Below are 17978 nucleotides of genomic sequence, written 5' to 3'. Positions count from 1 at the left end.
GGTATTGAGTGAGAGGGCAAAACAATCTACCGTACCTTTGGCACATTAAGGATTTGTTTTCCGATGATGCTCAGCTATGCAAATGAATGTATTTGTGCCTCCACGGCCATAGACACATAGTACAACACCAAGCATATCATGATAGAGGCAAATCCCCCACAAAAAAAAAAACAAACATACCCAATTTGAGCCTTTTGCAACACATCTGCCCAGAGCTTCCGCTCCAATATCCCTTATTTTCAAACAGTCCTTGGAAAACAGGGTTACACTATTATTATTATTAAGGATGCACCGAAACGGAAAATTCTGGATGCCCTTGGCCGAAAACCAAAACCGAAAATGGGAGGGGAGACCGTGACAGAGGGAGGGGGTGACAGGTGACTGAGGGAGTGACAGAATGACTAAGGTGGGGGGGGGGTGACAGAGACTGAGGGAGTGGGTGACAGAGTAACTGAGGGTGTTCGTAATACCCTTGTTTCCCTGGTAGTCCAGTGTCCTGGCTCCCTGGTGGTCCGTCTCTCCAGTCTGCAGCTCTGCCGGGTGTGAGCTGCAGACTGTGCTGTATCTCACGATATCCAAAAGTGGTAACCTGCGGCAATGCTCTGATTGGCCAGAGATCGCAAGATACAGCAGCCTGCAGCTCACACTCGGTGGAGCTGCAGACTGTGCTGTCTCTCTCCCCGGGCAGATGGGAGGGGCCTCGCACCCGGCGGCACACAGGACAAGCTGCCGGACCCCATCATGATTTTCGGCAGATTTGCCCCTTTTGTCGGCCGAAATGGAATAGGCCTAAATTATTATTATTATTATTATTATTATTTATAAAGCGATAAGTTCCGTAGCGCTGTACAATGGGTGGACTAACAGACAAGTATTTGTAACCAGACGAGTTGGACACACAAGAACAGAGTGATTGAGGGCCCTCCTCAATGAGTACATGCTAGAGGGAGTGGGGGTAATGCAACACAAAATGTAAGGGTAGGGTTGAAAAGTAGGTTGCAAGGATAGTGTTCATTGAGGGCTTAGTGTTTTGTTTTGATGACAGTTTCAGGAGAGGAATCAGAATCACTACCAATATTCTCGATCCTGACCATAAAACACTATAGAAGGTAACAATCAAACACAACCAAATCAGACTGCATAAAACACAAGCAATTAAGCTACTTATAGGGTGGCATAATCACTAAAAAGCTTAATGCTAATCTGACCCCTCACACTGACTGCTCTCACACTTTGTCTCTCCAGCAGAATGAAAGCGAAGTTACATGCAAAGCTCTCTGTGTTTTTACACAGTTTAGTTGCTAATTACTCACACACACGGTTTAAAGACCTTTCACCTATTCTGGGAATGTAACGGTAACCCTGGGGGCTACAAATAGTAAAACATTTAAATGAACTAATTGGTTAATGCAATTTGCCATTATAAACAGGATATGGCAGTCCAATGAGAAATTAATTGCATCTTTATTCCAAAATGGAAAAAACTGGAGTTTTGGAAAATGTTGCTGAATCTGCCATTTTGGTCTATAATTTGCAAACACAAAGGATTTGTTACATAGAATATTAAAACTCCAAGAAAGTGGCAGTTCCACTTAAAGTGAGGCGATGTTTCAGTATTCTGGTTAAAATCACCTGCATAGGGCAACATTTTACATCTAACCAGCTTTGTCTGGAGATGTGGACGATACCTTAAAAAGTTCAAGTCAAAATAAATTAATAAAAGAGGCAATCTCAATTTTATGGCAACATGTGAAAATAAACGGAAATCAAACACAATTTTCTTAGTCATACAGATAAAGTCAACATGAAACTTTTGGGCGCATTAAATATCACCTTTAAAGACCGATCTTAAATCTTTACACCAAGATACAGAATTTAAAACTAAATATGGGTCTTCTTTCAAAAAACAAAAACACAACAAAATTTTGAGAGATCATTGCAAACCTGCAAGGAATGAAAATAGCCCTCTACATTAACTGGCGCAAACGCTGCATCGGTAATGAGCAACCTGTTTCAATTTGATACCTATCATCCCAAGTCAGACACTGACCCCCCAACACAACCAACAATGTAAAGATGGACACAGCCATGTGGCAATAGTGCTCTTAGATGAACTTAGATTTTATGACATTTGATCCTTTGTTAACGAATGATAATTAATGGGATTAGGCTTCTAGCTTAGACCAAAATTGCCCTGTCTCTTATAAAAGCATTTTTGAAGCACAAACTATATGACCTATTTTTCAGAACACAAATAACAGATATAAGTATAAAATTGCTGAGTTGTACATGAGTTTGAAGCTCCTGTAGAAAACTAAAAAAAAAAAAAAAAAAAATTATAAAATTAAAAGTAACCCCATATCATTAGATATACAAACATGTAACGCTATAGTGCTGAACTGCCTATTTAGATTGAGCCAGTCCCCCACATAAAATAAAAAGGCGAGTTCTACTTGCTGCTCTGGTCTTGCCGAGAGCACCTGGTTTCCCTGGCGGAGATCAAGATTGATGTTCCCAGTCAATCCAATGCTTTCCCATAAGGAAGCATTGGGAGGCTAGTGTGCATGCGCAGCAAAATGCTCTCAATGAGGAAATGAGTTTGACCCTGCTGTAGTAGCAGGAACGCCTCTAGTGGCTGTCAGGAAGAGAACCACTTGAGGCGTGTTAACCCTGCAATGTAAACGTTCCCATTCCTGCTAAAAAGCATTTTTTTCAACTGCAGGTTTAATAAGGCAGGTGAACTGCACCAAGACCACTTCAGTGAGATAAACAGGTCTGCATGCAGTTAGTGTCCTTTTATCCAAAACACCTATAAAACTACATGTGCCATCTCAGCTGAAATGTGGGCCCAAAAGGCATCTTATATTTAAGGTTATTATGTGTTATAATATAACCACAGAAATAAGTCTAGCTGTCACCAGGAGCCCATGCCGTACACAGAAATTAATCAATGTTGTCAAAATTTGCAAAAGACACAAGATTCCACTCAGACAATGAACTGGCCAGCAGTTTACTTTTTAGGTGTGATGAGTCCATCCTCTGTGAGTGGAGATTTATGTCAGTTGTGTCAAAGCATTATCATTAAAAAGGAAGCAGCTGTTACAAAGTTTGCTGTTTATAGATGAAATACGAGCAGTACCTTGCCCTCCCATGCCGTGCAGGACTGTTTGCGAATGACATCGCATGCTACAGTAACTCACCCAAACAAGCAAGACACACACAGATTTCAGTAATTGGGAAATACCTTCACAGGAATGGAAGTCACGTTATATAAAATGTGTTTTTAGCACATGGGAAGCACTCACCACTTCCTCTTCTGTCCAGCACTTCTCAATCAGCTTGGGTACCGGCTTCTTCACAAGGCGCTGCAAAGCCTTCCCTGCATCATAGTTGCTTTCATGTAACTGAATGGAACAAATAAAATTTTTATTTGCATGATTTCAGAACCCTGAATATATAGTATATATTTATATATAAAACTTAGTTCTTATTGGCTTTGTTGTATTCCTATGAAAACATTACAAAAAATCCTACTTGGACTTGCAGAATGTCTATGTATGACACGTACGGTTAGCATGGGGACATTCATTAATATATAGATGTTCAAAGTAAATTAACATTTGTGTACAAAAACACTCAATACACATCTATCTACATGGAATTCAGAACAACGTTAGAGGGGAGAGAAAACCTCGCGTTCAGTAATGTGGAAGGTTGGGTCCTGTATAACCCAGTTTCCTGACACAAATAACAGTATTCTGAACATTCTGTTAGTCTGCCGAGGAGTTTTCAGCTCGTTACTCTGACATCCCCCTTTGGTTCCCCCATTACACATACAGCCAAGGTCCAGTGGCCAAAAACAGAGCTCTGAACATGCCTTCTCCATTTCTGGAGTCAAATGACAGCTCACATAAAGCAAGCAAACAGCAGGCCCAAGGTCCCCTTTAATCAGTGTGCAGGCAAAGTACGCAACATAAAAATGTACCAAATTCCATAGTACTGTTCAGTTCTAAAATGACAAATGACATATGTATAGATCGATCCAATTAATACTCCGTATCCAATTAATTATGCAGATACTTTCTTAATAGCATTACTAAATACATAGGGAAAAGTAGACCTTGTTTAACCTACCCATGTCTTCAAGAAAAAAAACAGGAGTTATTCCATCTAATATGGTTAAATGACTGTCAAAATAACTTTTAAATAAACTCATTTAATGGAAAATAATAAGCAAAACAACAATAATAACAATAATAATACACATAACCACTTAGGAACAGATAGCTTTAAAAGTGAAAATTAATAATTTATGGCCCTTTTAGAACACAATATTTCCTCACTACCCAACACAAAGTACCTACAACATACAGAGAATTGATCTGACACCTAACATATCTAACGGAGGTAATCAACTAACTGACCAGGACATGAGAAAGAATGAGGGCCAACCAAACATCTTAGCCATTCAGAAAAAGCACACACATAGAAACATGAAACGGATTTCATCTTCGCACAGACTTTAAATACTATTATTGACTGGGACTTTACTCTTCAACTCACAGCATTCTAAAGAAATCGGTGTCTTTCAAAATAATATTTTACACATACACGTAACAAGGCACTTTATAGTCCAGCATAATTCTTTGACAAACATAAAGATCACGGAATTGCAATTGTTTGCCAGTCATATTCATATATACAGGCACAGCGTTTACATTATATTTAAACATATGATACATACATGTAATGAGACACACACACACTTTGTTGGATCCACGTTAAAATAAACCTGGTTAATGAAACAGAATTCACTATGTGCGTGATTTAAGCATCCTATTCAATGCCATAACAAATATATGAATGCACAAACACCATCTGCAGCCGGCAAAATCTCGATTTCTTTTTTTTGTGACACAGCTGGAAGGTTCCTCGGTTTCATAATGAACTCTATTCCTAGTCTCTCACATCTCAACACCTAGCTCCCGTTCTAATTTATATGTTCAATTACAGTGCATATTCTGTGGATACCTTTCCCACTTCAGAGCCAAAGGGAGGGGGCTCCTCTGGCAATGTGTGCCTCTACAAAGAGTCATTACTGCTTCCTGCATGCTTGATTACAAGCCTCAGATATCCAGCAGCTGAACCCACAGAAATACAGCTAGATATGGACATTGCAGATCTAAAAAAAGTGCAAAGTTAAAATATGACCAATAAAATTAGTTAATGAATATTCTTACTTTTTCGGAGCTTACTGGACAAATATAAAAACATTGGAAGAATGGCCATGTGTTTAAACATAACATTTAAACAAGAGACACTGAGTGCCTGTAAGGGGCCTAACCAAACAGCTGTGCCTGCAAGCTTCCAAAGCAAGCTCGGCTCCATGAATCTTGCTAGTTAGGAAGCCAGTGGGCCTACCTGGTTGCCACTGTTACACTATCTTGTCTCATTGGAGAGGGACTAACTGCACTGTTATTAATATACTGGAACGAGGTATATGCCCCTTTTGGACTTTCATCACAGTGGAGGGTGGAGATGAAGTCATGGTCCTTCATGTCGCCGAATGAGTGTGAGCGAGAGATTGAGCGAGCGCAAAAATACTCTCTCTGTGCTGGGGACTCAGCCATTACTTTAACAAGGAGTCCCAAAATGTCGGTCATAGTTCACAGATTCAATAACAGGACCCCAAAAAAAAGGACCCCTTTTCAAAGCATAGACTGTTACAGACAATTAATTAATATACAGAAAGGCACGATTATGCAATATGTAAAGTATAGGTAATTCTAGTACTATTGCTTCAGTTTATACACTCCTAAAAAAATCTTAATTAAAATAACAAAATATAAAAACAGAATTGCTAAAATCCATGCACGCACATTATCTCTCTTTCTCTACCCTGAGGTGGATGTGTCTTGTGATATCATTTGGGATGACAAGTTTCCCCCACCGGCTGCTCGGTGTTATTTTTAGACAAGTTCATTTTACAGATTGGCCGCTCTCCTCTCTAACTTGACATGCACAAACTGCAAGACACAAGGACACATTGTGAATACAGTGCCTGCCATGAGGTGCACCCCACCTTATACTGCGGTTCCTTGGTGAAGGTATTAAGTCATTGCTTGGCTCCTCCAGATAACAGGTGCGCCTGCTACTGCAGCAATGAAGCCCTGGTGTGCCGAGCCTGATTTATAGCAGGGCTGAAAACCTTATTGAATTTCCATAATAATAAATGACACTGTTCATCCAATGCCCCTCTACATTTCCCCGGGCTTCATATCACTGTCTAGAATCACCAGCTGATAAAACCATGAGCAAAGCTTCTTTACTGAAACAAAGACAGGAGATTGGAGCAAGACACAGGCCATGCATATCAGAGTAGGCCATTTTTACAGTGACAGATGGATTCTTACCCTTAGCTTAGTTTAAATGTAAAACCTTTAAAAAAAAAAAAAAGTGCTGCTGTAATTAAATGATTATGTATTTGTAATCATCAAGATTGGATCACACAGTGAGAAGCAGATAATTACTTGGGGGAAAAATAGTACATTTTAATTAAAACAATAATAACGTCATCTAGTGGGTACCCCAGGCCCTACGGATGTTTATGATTATTTCCCATGATGCTCTACCAGACTTCATGACAGTGGCTGGTTGAACTCTGTTTTAGAGAATAGGCTTATGCTTTATAGAAAAGAAAAAAAAAGTATATATTTTATGCCAATTTCTCCACCACCAAACTGGACACCGGTGGTAAAGGGCTAGAAGCACAAAACCACCCAACAAGGACAAACATACAGATGAGACTGAATGCATGCCAAAATCATAAGGTACAGCACTGCATGGAGAAAACTAAACTCTCTTCTGGCCTTGCATTTACTTGATTTACAATCGTTATAGCAACTATTTGCGGGCTTAGAGTATTGTTAATTTGAAGTGAAGAAAAAAAACAAAACACCAAAAAGGTTTGTGCTGGATCTTTTGACCCAAATCCAGTAACCTCTAAGTCCATCCTTGTGTTATAGAACATGGGCTTTAAGGAAATAATATATTGCTTACCCCCACACCCAGACAACGATAGTTTAAAAGCATTATGAACAACAGGCTCATCAAAGACAGGAATCTGTTCCAGCATGAAGTGTGCAGGAGGGTTTTGACCAGCCCTAGTGATATATTCTGGGACACGTAGTAATAACACAGTAATGACGTTTAATAATATTTGAGAAATCGAATAGGAAATTATCTTACAGTGTAACAGCTCTCAAAACATGAAAAAGCAGGAGGGCAAAATAATAGCACATTTCAAAAATCTGAAAAAAAGTGTTGCCAGGCAGAAAAATAAACAAAGTGTGTGTGTGTGTCTGTATAAAATAGCTTCTCCTTTGCCACAATTTAGCTTGAGTTGACATTAATAAAGCTATGCTATATTGCCATTGCCCTCTTTTTCAGGGAAAATTGTGCAGTGATTTATGTACCTGTCAAGCATCAATGTTGTAAATCGGCACAGTTAGAGAAGTTATCGCCTGTCTGGAAATAACTCTCTATTCTGGTCTCCGCACACCACATACAATATATTGTGAAAGCTTCCAGTCGTTTTCCTTTGATTTGTTTTATTACCGAATATTTTAAACAGCTTGGGTTGATAGAGCACCAGTAAAGAGACGATCCCTACCCACATATCCAGATCTACAGGGGGAGTCGCTAGCGAAAATGTCAGAAACCCAATTATAAACACTAGTATTTGATTTGGTCAGCACAGAGAAACTGATACCAAGTTAGAACTTACAATTCAATGGATGGATTCATTTAATTCCTGGATATTTCAACATATTTCAAACATTGCAGGCCTTTGGAATTTAAGCATGCATCCTAAGCATCAAATGCAACCTGCTGGCAATGGGGGAGGTCTAAATATGTCAAATAGTCAAACATTCTAATGCCAACTCTTAACTACAATTGTCAGAGAACGGTAGGCTAGTAGCAAAATACCGGTTACAGTTCAGGAACACTGATAATATATATATATATTATGTGTTCGGTTATTGCTCTTTTGTATTGTTTGAGACATCTAATACTTACTGTATTAAGTGCATTAAGTGTAGTGTCATCTCTTGATGCAGCAACACAGCCATCTTCTGTGGATCCTCCATCACACATTCCTGCAAAAGCAGCCATGCTCCTACCAGGACACAAACATAACAGACTATAGTGAGATACAAGTCCTGGGTTTAATTCCCTAGAGATAGGACAATCCTCTGGTGGAAATTTAAGAATTATATACATGTGTATTCTCCAACATTTATCCCCTGGAGAACAAGGATGAGGGAATGTCAATTCATAAACTTTCAGAAAACCATTTCTGAGGAGGAAATTACAGCACAGTTTTTTGATCGGTTCCAGATAATGGCACTTGGGAAACGCTAGTGAGGTCAACAGACTTTTAGAAGAATTCAAAATAATAAGTTTCATATTAAAAACAAATTCCTAATACTCACCGATTTATATATCTAATGACTACTGTATGTCATGTAAAACAGGAATAAATATGCATAAATAAGCAATGTCCCGTTTGTTATGAAGGTCTAAATAGCATTTTAAATAATTAGCAATTTCCTAAAGCTCGCTGAAATGCTTTGTGTGTGTAGAATTTCCCATTCAGTGCCTGTTTATATGAGAAATCAACACTTATTATTCAATAAAGAAACGCCTCCCTATTTGTCAGACAGCCAGGGAGGTTCTCTTCCTCCTTCAGTTAGCTCCACTGAGCTAATGGAAGTGGCAGACTTGGATTGCTAGAGTGTGCCTGCGAGTCCACATGGCTTCCTTTCACCTGGTCCTCCCTGCTCCTCTGCTTGCTGTCCGCTTCAACATCCTTCATGGCCGCCTCTCGACTGCACATGTTCATGTCTCAGAACCAGAGGCTTCTCAGTGAGAAGCCTCTGATTAGTCATTTCCCTGACAGTTTGAAAGCCTGTGCTGGTAATAAAGAAACAGGCTGTGTCCAACAAGGTAGCAGTGATTGACACTAGACTACAAAGAGATGTCTTAAAGGGACACTATAGTCACCAGAACAACTACAGCTTATTGTATTTGTTTTGGTGAGTATAATATTCCCTTCAAGCTTTTTGCAGTAAACATGGTTTATTTAGAGAAAATGCAGTGTTTACATTACAGCCTTAGGACACCTCTAGTGGTGGCCACTCAGATAACTGCTTGAGGTGCTTCCTGGGTTAGTGCTGCACAGTGTGACTGACATTCAGTGTCTTCACCCTCTGCATGGAGACACTGAACCTTCATCACAGAGATGCATTGATTCAATGCATCTCTGTGAGGAGATGCTGATTGGCCAGGGCTGTGTTTGACTTGTGCTGACTCTGCCCTGATCTGCCTCCTTGACAAGCTCAGCCAATCCAATGGGAAAGCATTGTGATTGACTCAGATCATCACTTCTAAACATGTCAACCAAGCAGACAGATCAGGGACAGAGCCAGCAGGCTGGAATAAAGGTAAGATTTTACTGTATTTAGGGGCTAAGGGGGGCCAGACAGTGTTTTTTTTAACACTATAGGATCGGGAATACATGTTTGTGTTCCTGACCCTATTGTGTTTCATTAAATGCTGCTGGACTTTAGCAGGGGGGCTGATAAATGAGAGTAATTACCCAGCACAGCTGGTGGATTTTGCATGTCAAGTAGTAAGATAAAAGTTTGCATTTTAATTGTAATTGCAGACAATGCAAAATGAACAGAGCAGTTTTATTTATTTTTTTTAAATTAAGTTTCAACCTTAATATTTTTCCACTCTTATGGCTCACCTGGCTGCCCTTAGGTACATCAGCAGGTCACAGTCATTAACCCCCGGCATCCATACCAATTCCTCGTGTTGGGTGATTGGATCACGGTCTGGAGACGGGAAAGGCTGCAAATCCGGAAGCTTGGCCTATGGGGATCAGACAGATTAAAAGTTAATTATTGCCATTGTTTAAAACATTTTACAGCTGTCTGAGGTGGAAGGGTAATGCTAGATGTAAGCCGTAGTTAATATTCTAATAGAACTCATTGCAAACCAATGAAAATAAGATTTAATAATCAAGTCCTCAATGGACAGTTACAGAGTTGCAAAGGGTCGCACTACATGGCCAAAGGTGGCCCCAGCTCTACAGCTTTCAATGGAAAGCATGCATGCCCAAAATACATTATTCCTGAGCAAAGTCTCCCTGCTGCCCGGTTTCTTGTCCAATCTAACATTCTAAAAACTTGAAGAAAGTATTAAGCTTTCAAAATAAAAGACCCCAAATTAACCAAGTAAAATATGCAGACACCAACGTAGCTCGGGGGAGTAAACTCTTGTCATTAAATAGATATTACTCTGTGTCAGGAGACCTAATTAGCAGCCTTAGTCATCTGCAGCAATATTAGCAGCAAGAATGGGGAACGGCTTCCAGCCTCTGTAATTACTTCTTACGGATGCAATACAAATCTTACTTAAAAAGGCAATACTTATCTGGAACCTGAAAATTATGAGCCAGACGTTCAGAAGCCTTTGTCAGAGTTGTAATGCCTATATTGAATGGACTAGCTTCTGCAATATTTTGTGTGATAGAAACCTAGTACATTTCCGAACGGGGAGAGAGCTAATTTTATACAGAATGGATATTGGCCAATAACACCCTATTGACATTGGGCTAATGACTGCCAATGACGCTGCCAGAGCTGGAGTTATACCTCCGGCACCAGTGGTATTAAACTCTGCATGTGCAGTTTCAAAGTGAAACGCTGCACATATACCCTCCAGGCACCATGACCACCTCAAATTACAGAAGTGGTCATGGTGTTTAGGTGACTATAGTGTTCCTTTAAATTTTACGCCAAACAATTTTAGCTTAATGAAGCAGTTTTGGTGTATAGATCACGCCCCTGCAGCCTCACTGCTCAATTCACTGTCATTTAGGAGTTAAATCACTTTGTTTCTGTTTATGCAGCCGTTGCCACATTTCCTCTGGCTATGATTGACAGCCTGCATGAAAAAAACTGGTTTCACTTTCAATCAGATGTAAATTACCTTAAACTATTTTATCTCCTGCTCTGTAAATTGAACTTTAATCCCATACAGGAGGCTCTTACCGGGTCTAGCAAGATATTAACATAACATGGGAAAGGAGAATCTAAATTAAACTGAACTTGCAATAAAGGAAGGATAAACTTTAGACGACTCTTTACAGGAAGTGTTTGGGAAGGCTGTGCAAGTCACATGCAGGGAGGTGTGAATAGGGTTCATAAACAAAGGGATTTAACTCCTAAATGGCAGAGAATTGAGCTGCAGGGGCATGTTCTATACACCAAAACTGCTTCATTAAGCTAAAGTTGTTTTGGTGACTATAGTGTCCCTTTAGGAACAGCAATGTCTCTTAGAAAATAAAGTGCTCAGTTTGTAAATCGTTGTGTTAGTCACAGGCTGAAAGCAAGAAACAATAACTAGCAAACTTAATATGTCCACTCAACCACTGAAACGTACAGGGTTTGTTTTGTTGAAAATGTGCTTGTGAAGTAGCATGAGATAACCCATATTTGAGAATTACATTATTAATTTTATTATTTGTAGCCCTGTACAATAGCGGGGAAAAAATAGATCAATGTTTAATAATAGTATACTTGCATGTGGAGTTAAAGGAACACTGACCTACAAAACCTACACGGTTAACCGAATGCTGATGGAAACCTCTAAAAGACTGCAATGTTTTACAGTGCGGGGTTAAAAGGACAGGGATTTTGTACCCAGACCACTTCTTTGAGATGAACTGTTCTGGGGGGGGCTAAGTTGTCCCTTTAACACAAAACTGGCTCAAAGACCTTTAACACATGATCTGGCAGATCATTCAGATGATATACAAACATATTATTTCTGCAAAGGAAGTCTTTAAATAATAAAAGTATTTGCATGTTTTAGATAGATACTGTGTACATATAAAGGCTTTTTTTTCTATTGGATACCATAATGAATATAACCATTTCAATGGTCACATACACGAATAAACAAACGTAATAACAAATGATGCAGTCATAACACACACACACACACAATTATTCTGACAAATTGTAATTCTCTTTGCTGGTGGTCTACAGGGAGGCCAGGACCATTTGGAGTCTAGCACATCCTTTTGTTTCTTCAAGAATGAGTGTCTACTTACATGTAATCTCATTATTTATTAGCAATAAATAGAATGTTACTTTTTTTTTTAATGCATATTCTGAGCCTTTATTGCTCACCATGCAGTGGATTTTTCCTTAAACGCTTATACAGATAAAACAAAGAACAAATGAGTAAATTTAATAAAACTGTACCTGATGACTTGGGCCAACTCGGATTTCCCCTTGGGTACTATTCAGCCTCCTGAAATAAACATGATTACGGTTATTAGAGAGGCATATTAACATAGGGCATAATTTGCAAACCGGAATCAATTAATTAGCAACAGGGAATGCCAATGGTGCAGATTGCAGGGAAGATCATATAACAAAGGGTCCATATTAAAGAACGGAGTAGACAGGAATCTTCAAGTTAAAGCTGCAATACCAAGAATGCTAAACTTACATTTATCACTTCTTAATCACGTAAAATGAAAGCATTACATCATCTTATAGCCAGCAGTTTAAAGAATCAACAAAATGTGTGGATGGTAAGGTCAGCATTAGGCTAGGTAACCTATACAATAAAACTGACAGCAAATGCATTGACTCTCTTTACGTGGATCTCTGTGTCTCTTACAAGACAGCTGTTGAGTACACCAATGGCATCCAAAGAACTCAGCGTACAGCTACATGCAAAGGAATTGTGGGATGCTATACAAAGAATGAAAAAGAGGCATGCACACATCCCACTTCAACATATACTATTTGCAGTTTGTGATTTTTAGAGCAAACACAATGTATATGTAACATTTTTATATTTGTACTGTTTTAATGATCTATTCTCTGTAAATAGGTTGTCTGCCACAAAAGCACAATGTGCCAACACCCAAGCCTTTATTAAATTTAGCCTAAATTATTGTTAATAAATCCACTATTAATGAAGAGATGCAGCATTATATATCCCACTGCATTCCACATTCATTGTAAGCGCACCAGGTTCCCTGACTCTCTACGAGTGGGTACCTACTACAGGTTATCAACTTTGAAAACCGAGAATTTGTTAGATGCCACAGCAGAGGACTAACCATATAATACAGGGTTTAGTGACTTTCCATTAAGTCAAAACTTTGCTGAAAACGTAAATCAAAGTTACTAAATATATGATTAAATGTCACATCAAAACATTTAACAAATATAAACAACCTCGCCACAAAAAATAATATACATGCGTGGAAAATACCACACATTCAGCTTGCCATATACTGCAAATCTGGGCAATTGTAACAAATCTGGTGTCATAGTACCCAGTTCGTCATGATTACAGCAGAAAATATATAATGGCAGGCAAAGTTCAAAAAGTTAACTAATTACTAGAGAAGTCAACCCAATCGACTGAGCCATTCCACTGGCATACTTTGCCCCTTTTATCTATTACTCATACTTTTCCAAATTTCACTGTAGTCTCATGGGAATAGATAATGTCTTTTAATGCCTCAAAATCTATTGGAGAGTCTCAGCGATAATCTGACCTAATAAACACATTAAACATAGGTTAATTTCCCAACTCATACCTGGACCCCATGCTGCCAACAAGGTCCAGGAAGCCCAACAGCCCTGGTGATAACTGCAAGAATTAAACTGATATAAATAAACGCACATTCTATTTTTATCTTTTTTTTTCTCAGAAGCTGAAAGCTAAAATTACACTGAAAAATGTTTTCCAGATGTAGATATGAAACACAAGCAATCACCAAGCACAAGAATATGAATAAAAATATCCCCAAACTCTCAATAGGCAGAGGACGGGCTAAAATATAAATGACAATTATTTAGTATGTCTGGCAGTGTTCCTGATCATGTGCATGAAAAGAAACCTTGCTTAGCATTGACTGCGTGTTAAGTCTTGGAAGATGTAGCGCAATTACATGCCCAGCTCAGCAGTAATTATATTCAGGGATGAACTCTACTGTGTTGCCTCTAAACATTCACTCTAGGCACCATACCTACATAATCTCACTGAAGTGGTTATTGTGCTTGGAGTCCCCTGGCGCCATCTGTCAGTGTACGAAGGTGCTGGGTGCCATGGCTCTGCCCTCTGTAGGAAGTATGGCTAAAGAAGAATGTAACTTCACATTAGCCATACCAATCCATATGGAAGCAGAATCCCTAGCAGCAGAGCGAGGCCATTTCGTGTCTAACCATTTGAAAATGGTTAAACCAAAGAATATCATCACTGCATACAGTACATACTTGAACCCAGGACATACTTGAAAACGAGAGAAATCTCAATGTATCTTAACAACTGAAGACAGGTGCAGTGTAGGCCTGGCAAAGCATCGCAAAAGAAGAAACCCAGTGTTTGGTACGGTCCATGCATTCTAGACTTCAAGCAGTCATTGCCTGCAAAGGATTCCTGACAAAGTATTAAAAATTTACATTTTATTTAGGATTGTCCAATTACATTTGAGGCCCCGAAATAATGGGACTGTGTATGAAAATGGTTGCAATTCCTAAATGTTTCATACGATATTTATGTTAAACCCCTTGAATTAAAGCTGAAAGACTGCACTTCAATTGATTCTTGGGTGTTTCACTTCAAACCCATTGTGGTGACGTACAAAGCCAAAATTATGAAAATTGTGTAAGCGTCTGAATATTTCCAGACCTAACTATGTATATTTATATAGCTATAATATGAGCCATTTACCCAAGACGATATAAGATAGAAGAACCATTGTACATAGGACAAGGACGCTTTAGTCCCCTTCAAAGTAGGCACCTTGGGACCTCACACAGTTCTCCCAACGTCGCTTCCACTGTTCAAAACACTCTGCAAAATCCTTTGTTGGAATCGCCACCAGCTGCCTTGTTGTATTTACCCGAATTTCATTGACTGTCTGAAATCTCTTCCATTTTAAAGGAGTTATTCGTTAAGCCAGAAGTCACAGGCGCCAAATCTTTCAAAAGATTCTCACTCCTCTTTCTTGGCCATTTTTGCGCTGCACTCATTGCATTGTCCCCAAAATCCTTCTGAATCATCCAAATAGTTTCCGCTGAGGAAAGCGCAAGCTCAACGCAAGATTTGATGCAGATTCGTCGCTCTACTCGCTCAGTCATTTTGAAAGCAATGGCCACACAATACATGTGCTCACTCCACAATGTCCAGCACCCTCACTGACTAGTACATTGAAGTTGTCATTGTTCACACATGCGCATTTCAGTCAACTTTATTTGGCTGCCAGGTTACACCGATGTTGCGCAAAATCATTCTCGTTATATTAACAATATCTGGACTGTGTGTATGTGTTTATATATATAGTGGAAGATATTAACGAGTCAAATACTCCTATTCATGTAACATCACATATTCATGACCACAAGATACAGTTTCTGGATCTGGAAATATTATTGGAACAAGGGAGAATTGAATATCAAATGTATACTAAACCAACGGATCGAAATACCTTGCTCCATTATGAAAGTGCCCACCCCAAACATGTTAAGGACTCTTTACCGTTCTCTCAGTTCTTAAGAGTTATAAGAAATAATTTGGGCACCATTCGGTGCGAAGAACAAATATAGCAAATGTACAACAAATTTGCACAGAGAGGTTATACACGAATAATACTTGATAGAGCACTTAGAAAAGCTAGGGATTACCTTTCCTGGGGGTGTGACACAGTCTCGGAATAACAAGGCTAGACTTCCCTTTCCAATGACATAACGTGTCTACTACTAAAATTTGCCAGGAAATTAATACAAATTGGCATATCATGGAGAATGACAAAAGTCTACCAGAGAGCTTTCGCAATAAACCAATGTTTCCTTATAAAAACAACAAAAGCTTGCGGGACCTTTTAGTCCAGACTGATCCAGTCCAAAGCTATTTGCCGGTGAACAAAAATGCAAGTAACAATGGATGCATAAGATGCCTAGGTTGTGTGACCTGTGGTCACCTCATTCCGTGCAAGAGTTTTAATCATCCACATACAGGACAAATTTTCAAAATCCAACATAGGATCAATTGTCGTACTGACTTTGTAATTTACAAATTGTCTTGTCCGTGTGGGCTTAATTATGTCGGGAAGACAGAAACTGCCCTCTGTGAGAGGATAAGAGGACACAGGTCCAGCATTAGATTAGCCTACAGGGACAATAAGACTGACAAACCAGTTGCACGACACTTTCTGGAAAAAGGCCATCCCCTCACATCACTGAAATGCGTGGCGATAGACCATGTTCCAGTCTCAAGAAGAGGTGGCAACAGACAAGAACAATTATTACAAAGAGAAACGTGGTGGATTAAAAAATTGGGAACATTAGCCCCAAATGGACTTAATGAAAAATTGTCATATGTTGCTTTCTTATGATAAAGATAAGGGGGTGAGATATGCTGTACCAGGATTGACAGTGGAACATATGATGTGGCCTTCAGCCTTACAATGCCAGCCCCTATTCAATTAGGTCAATTCTTCTTCATTTTTAATTATCATTACATTTTTGTATGAATTTAAGTATTAAGAACATTTTATGCTTTATGTTTTTCTTAATTGGACTTCGAGTTCAGGTCTTTGTAATATCATACATGGTGAGATACTTTCCCGTTTAAGGGCAAGTATTAATGTGATTATTAGGATGCCTATCTCTCCTCATCATTTGGTCTGGACTTTCCTTACATAGAGCTATAAGGTGTATTGGACCATATAGTTTCACTGATTATCATGGTGTTAGTTTTTCTTTGCACTTTGGGCACTTATCACTTTAAATTTGATAGAACTTTTTTTTAGCACTGTTTCACATTGCAGTTGGTATGCATTTGCACTTTATTGCAAATATTGATTCATATTACAGGCAGGTTTTTAGCTACTTGCCCGTTACACGATTATAGACACATCCTTATGGATATCTTAAAATTAAGTGCATCACTATAGAATCATATATGCATTGGCACTTTATTAATCATTTTGATGCTATTTTGATATCGATTTATATCACCAGTAGGATTTCCTCTCACCTGCTCGCCACATGACTACAATTACATTTTTCTGGATGTTTTGTTTTTATATACACTTTATTTCATAGAATCTAATGAGTAGGTCACTTAACACTATTGGTCCTATCGTATGAAATAGGCATTTACATATGGATTCTATATGAGATATAAATTGCACTAATAGGTCTTTTTGGTATGTTCTGTGTTAGTATCCCTTTGATGAATTACTTTATTTTTCCTTATTCAATATTGACAGTACATGTAATAGTGATATAGTTAATATGGAAAGGAGGAGGAGATGTATATATGTACCCATATCTATTTATTATCCATCCCATGATAGATATTCATATATGTAAGGGCTGCTGACAAATCCTCTCCCCAAGCATGGGTCAGATTCGGAGATCAGGAGAGATAAGCCAGTAGCGCATGCGCCGGCGTTCCCATGACACCTGGGAACGCAGTCATTCAGGAAGTACCCGAGAGGAGGATTGTTAGACGCAGATAGCGTCTCGATCTCCGTAGCAACGACATTACGTGATGACGTCACTTACATCACGTGCTCGCGCTAGCGGGAAGGTGCCGATCTCTGGTGATGCCTGATTAGACACTCGAGAGGAGGGGAGGTCAGCCACTTACACACCTGAAATGTAAGTCTTAATTTGATTGATGTTCCTATTTAAGCTATGTAAGTTCATTTATGTTTTGTATGCTGTCCTGATGAAAGCTCCCAAGAGGAGCTGAAACATTGGCCTATGGAGTATTTTTTTCTTATTTATGAATCCTGGGAGTGCTGATTATTTTTGCTGTATATCTATAGTGCAATCGAGCACCGGGTCTTAACATATTTTTCTATT

General features: G+C 39.0%; 1 protein-coding gene across 10 annotated transcripts in view; it reads right to left on the bottom strand.

The window, feature by feature from the left end:
• The window catches only part of RERE (arginine-glutamic acid dipeptide repeats), a 282428-nt gene that overhangs the window by 41117 nt on the left and 223333 nt on the right, over positions 1-17978 (bottom strand). For all 10 annotated transcript variants that reach the window (XM_063436525.1, XM_063436530.1, XM_063436528.1 and 7 more), the window contains 4 exons: positions 12342-12390; positions 9815-9939; positions 8080-8179; positions 3306-3404 (listed from right to left, as the gene is read on the bottom strand). In XM_063436525.1, the coding sequence (XP_063292595.1) occupies positions 3306-3404; positions 8080-8179; positions 9815-9939; positions 12342-12390 (373 nt within the window). The remainder of the gene's footprint in view (positions 1-3305; positions 3405-8079; positions 8180-9814; positions 9940-12341; positions 12391-17978) is intronic.

This window comes from Pelobates fuscus, chromosome 11 (assembly GCF_036172605.1).
Source record: "Pelobates fuscus isolate aPelFus1 chromosome 11, aPelFus1.pri, whole genome shotgun sequence".
In the NCBI taxonomy this organism is placed as follows: domain Eukaryota; kingdom Metazoa; phylum Chordata; class Amphibia; order Anura; family Pelobatidae; genus Pelobates; species Pelobates fuscus.
Note: the sequence above shows the minus strand (reverse complement) of the source record. Positions and strands in the feature narration are given on the sequence as shown.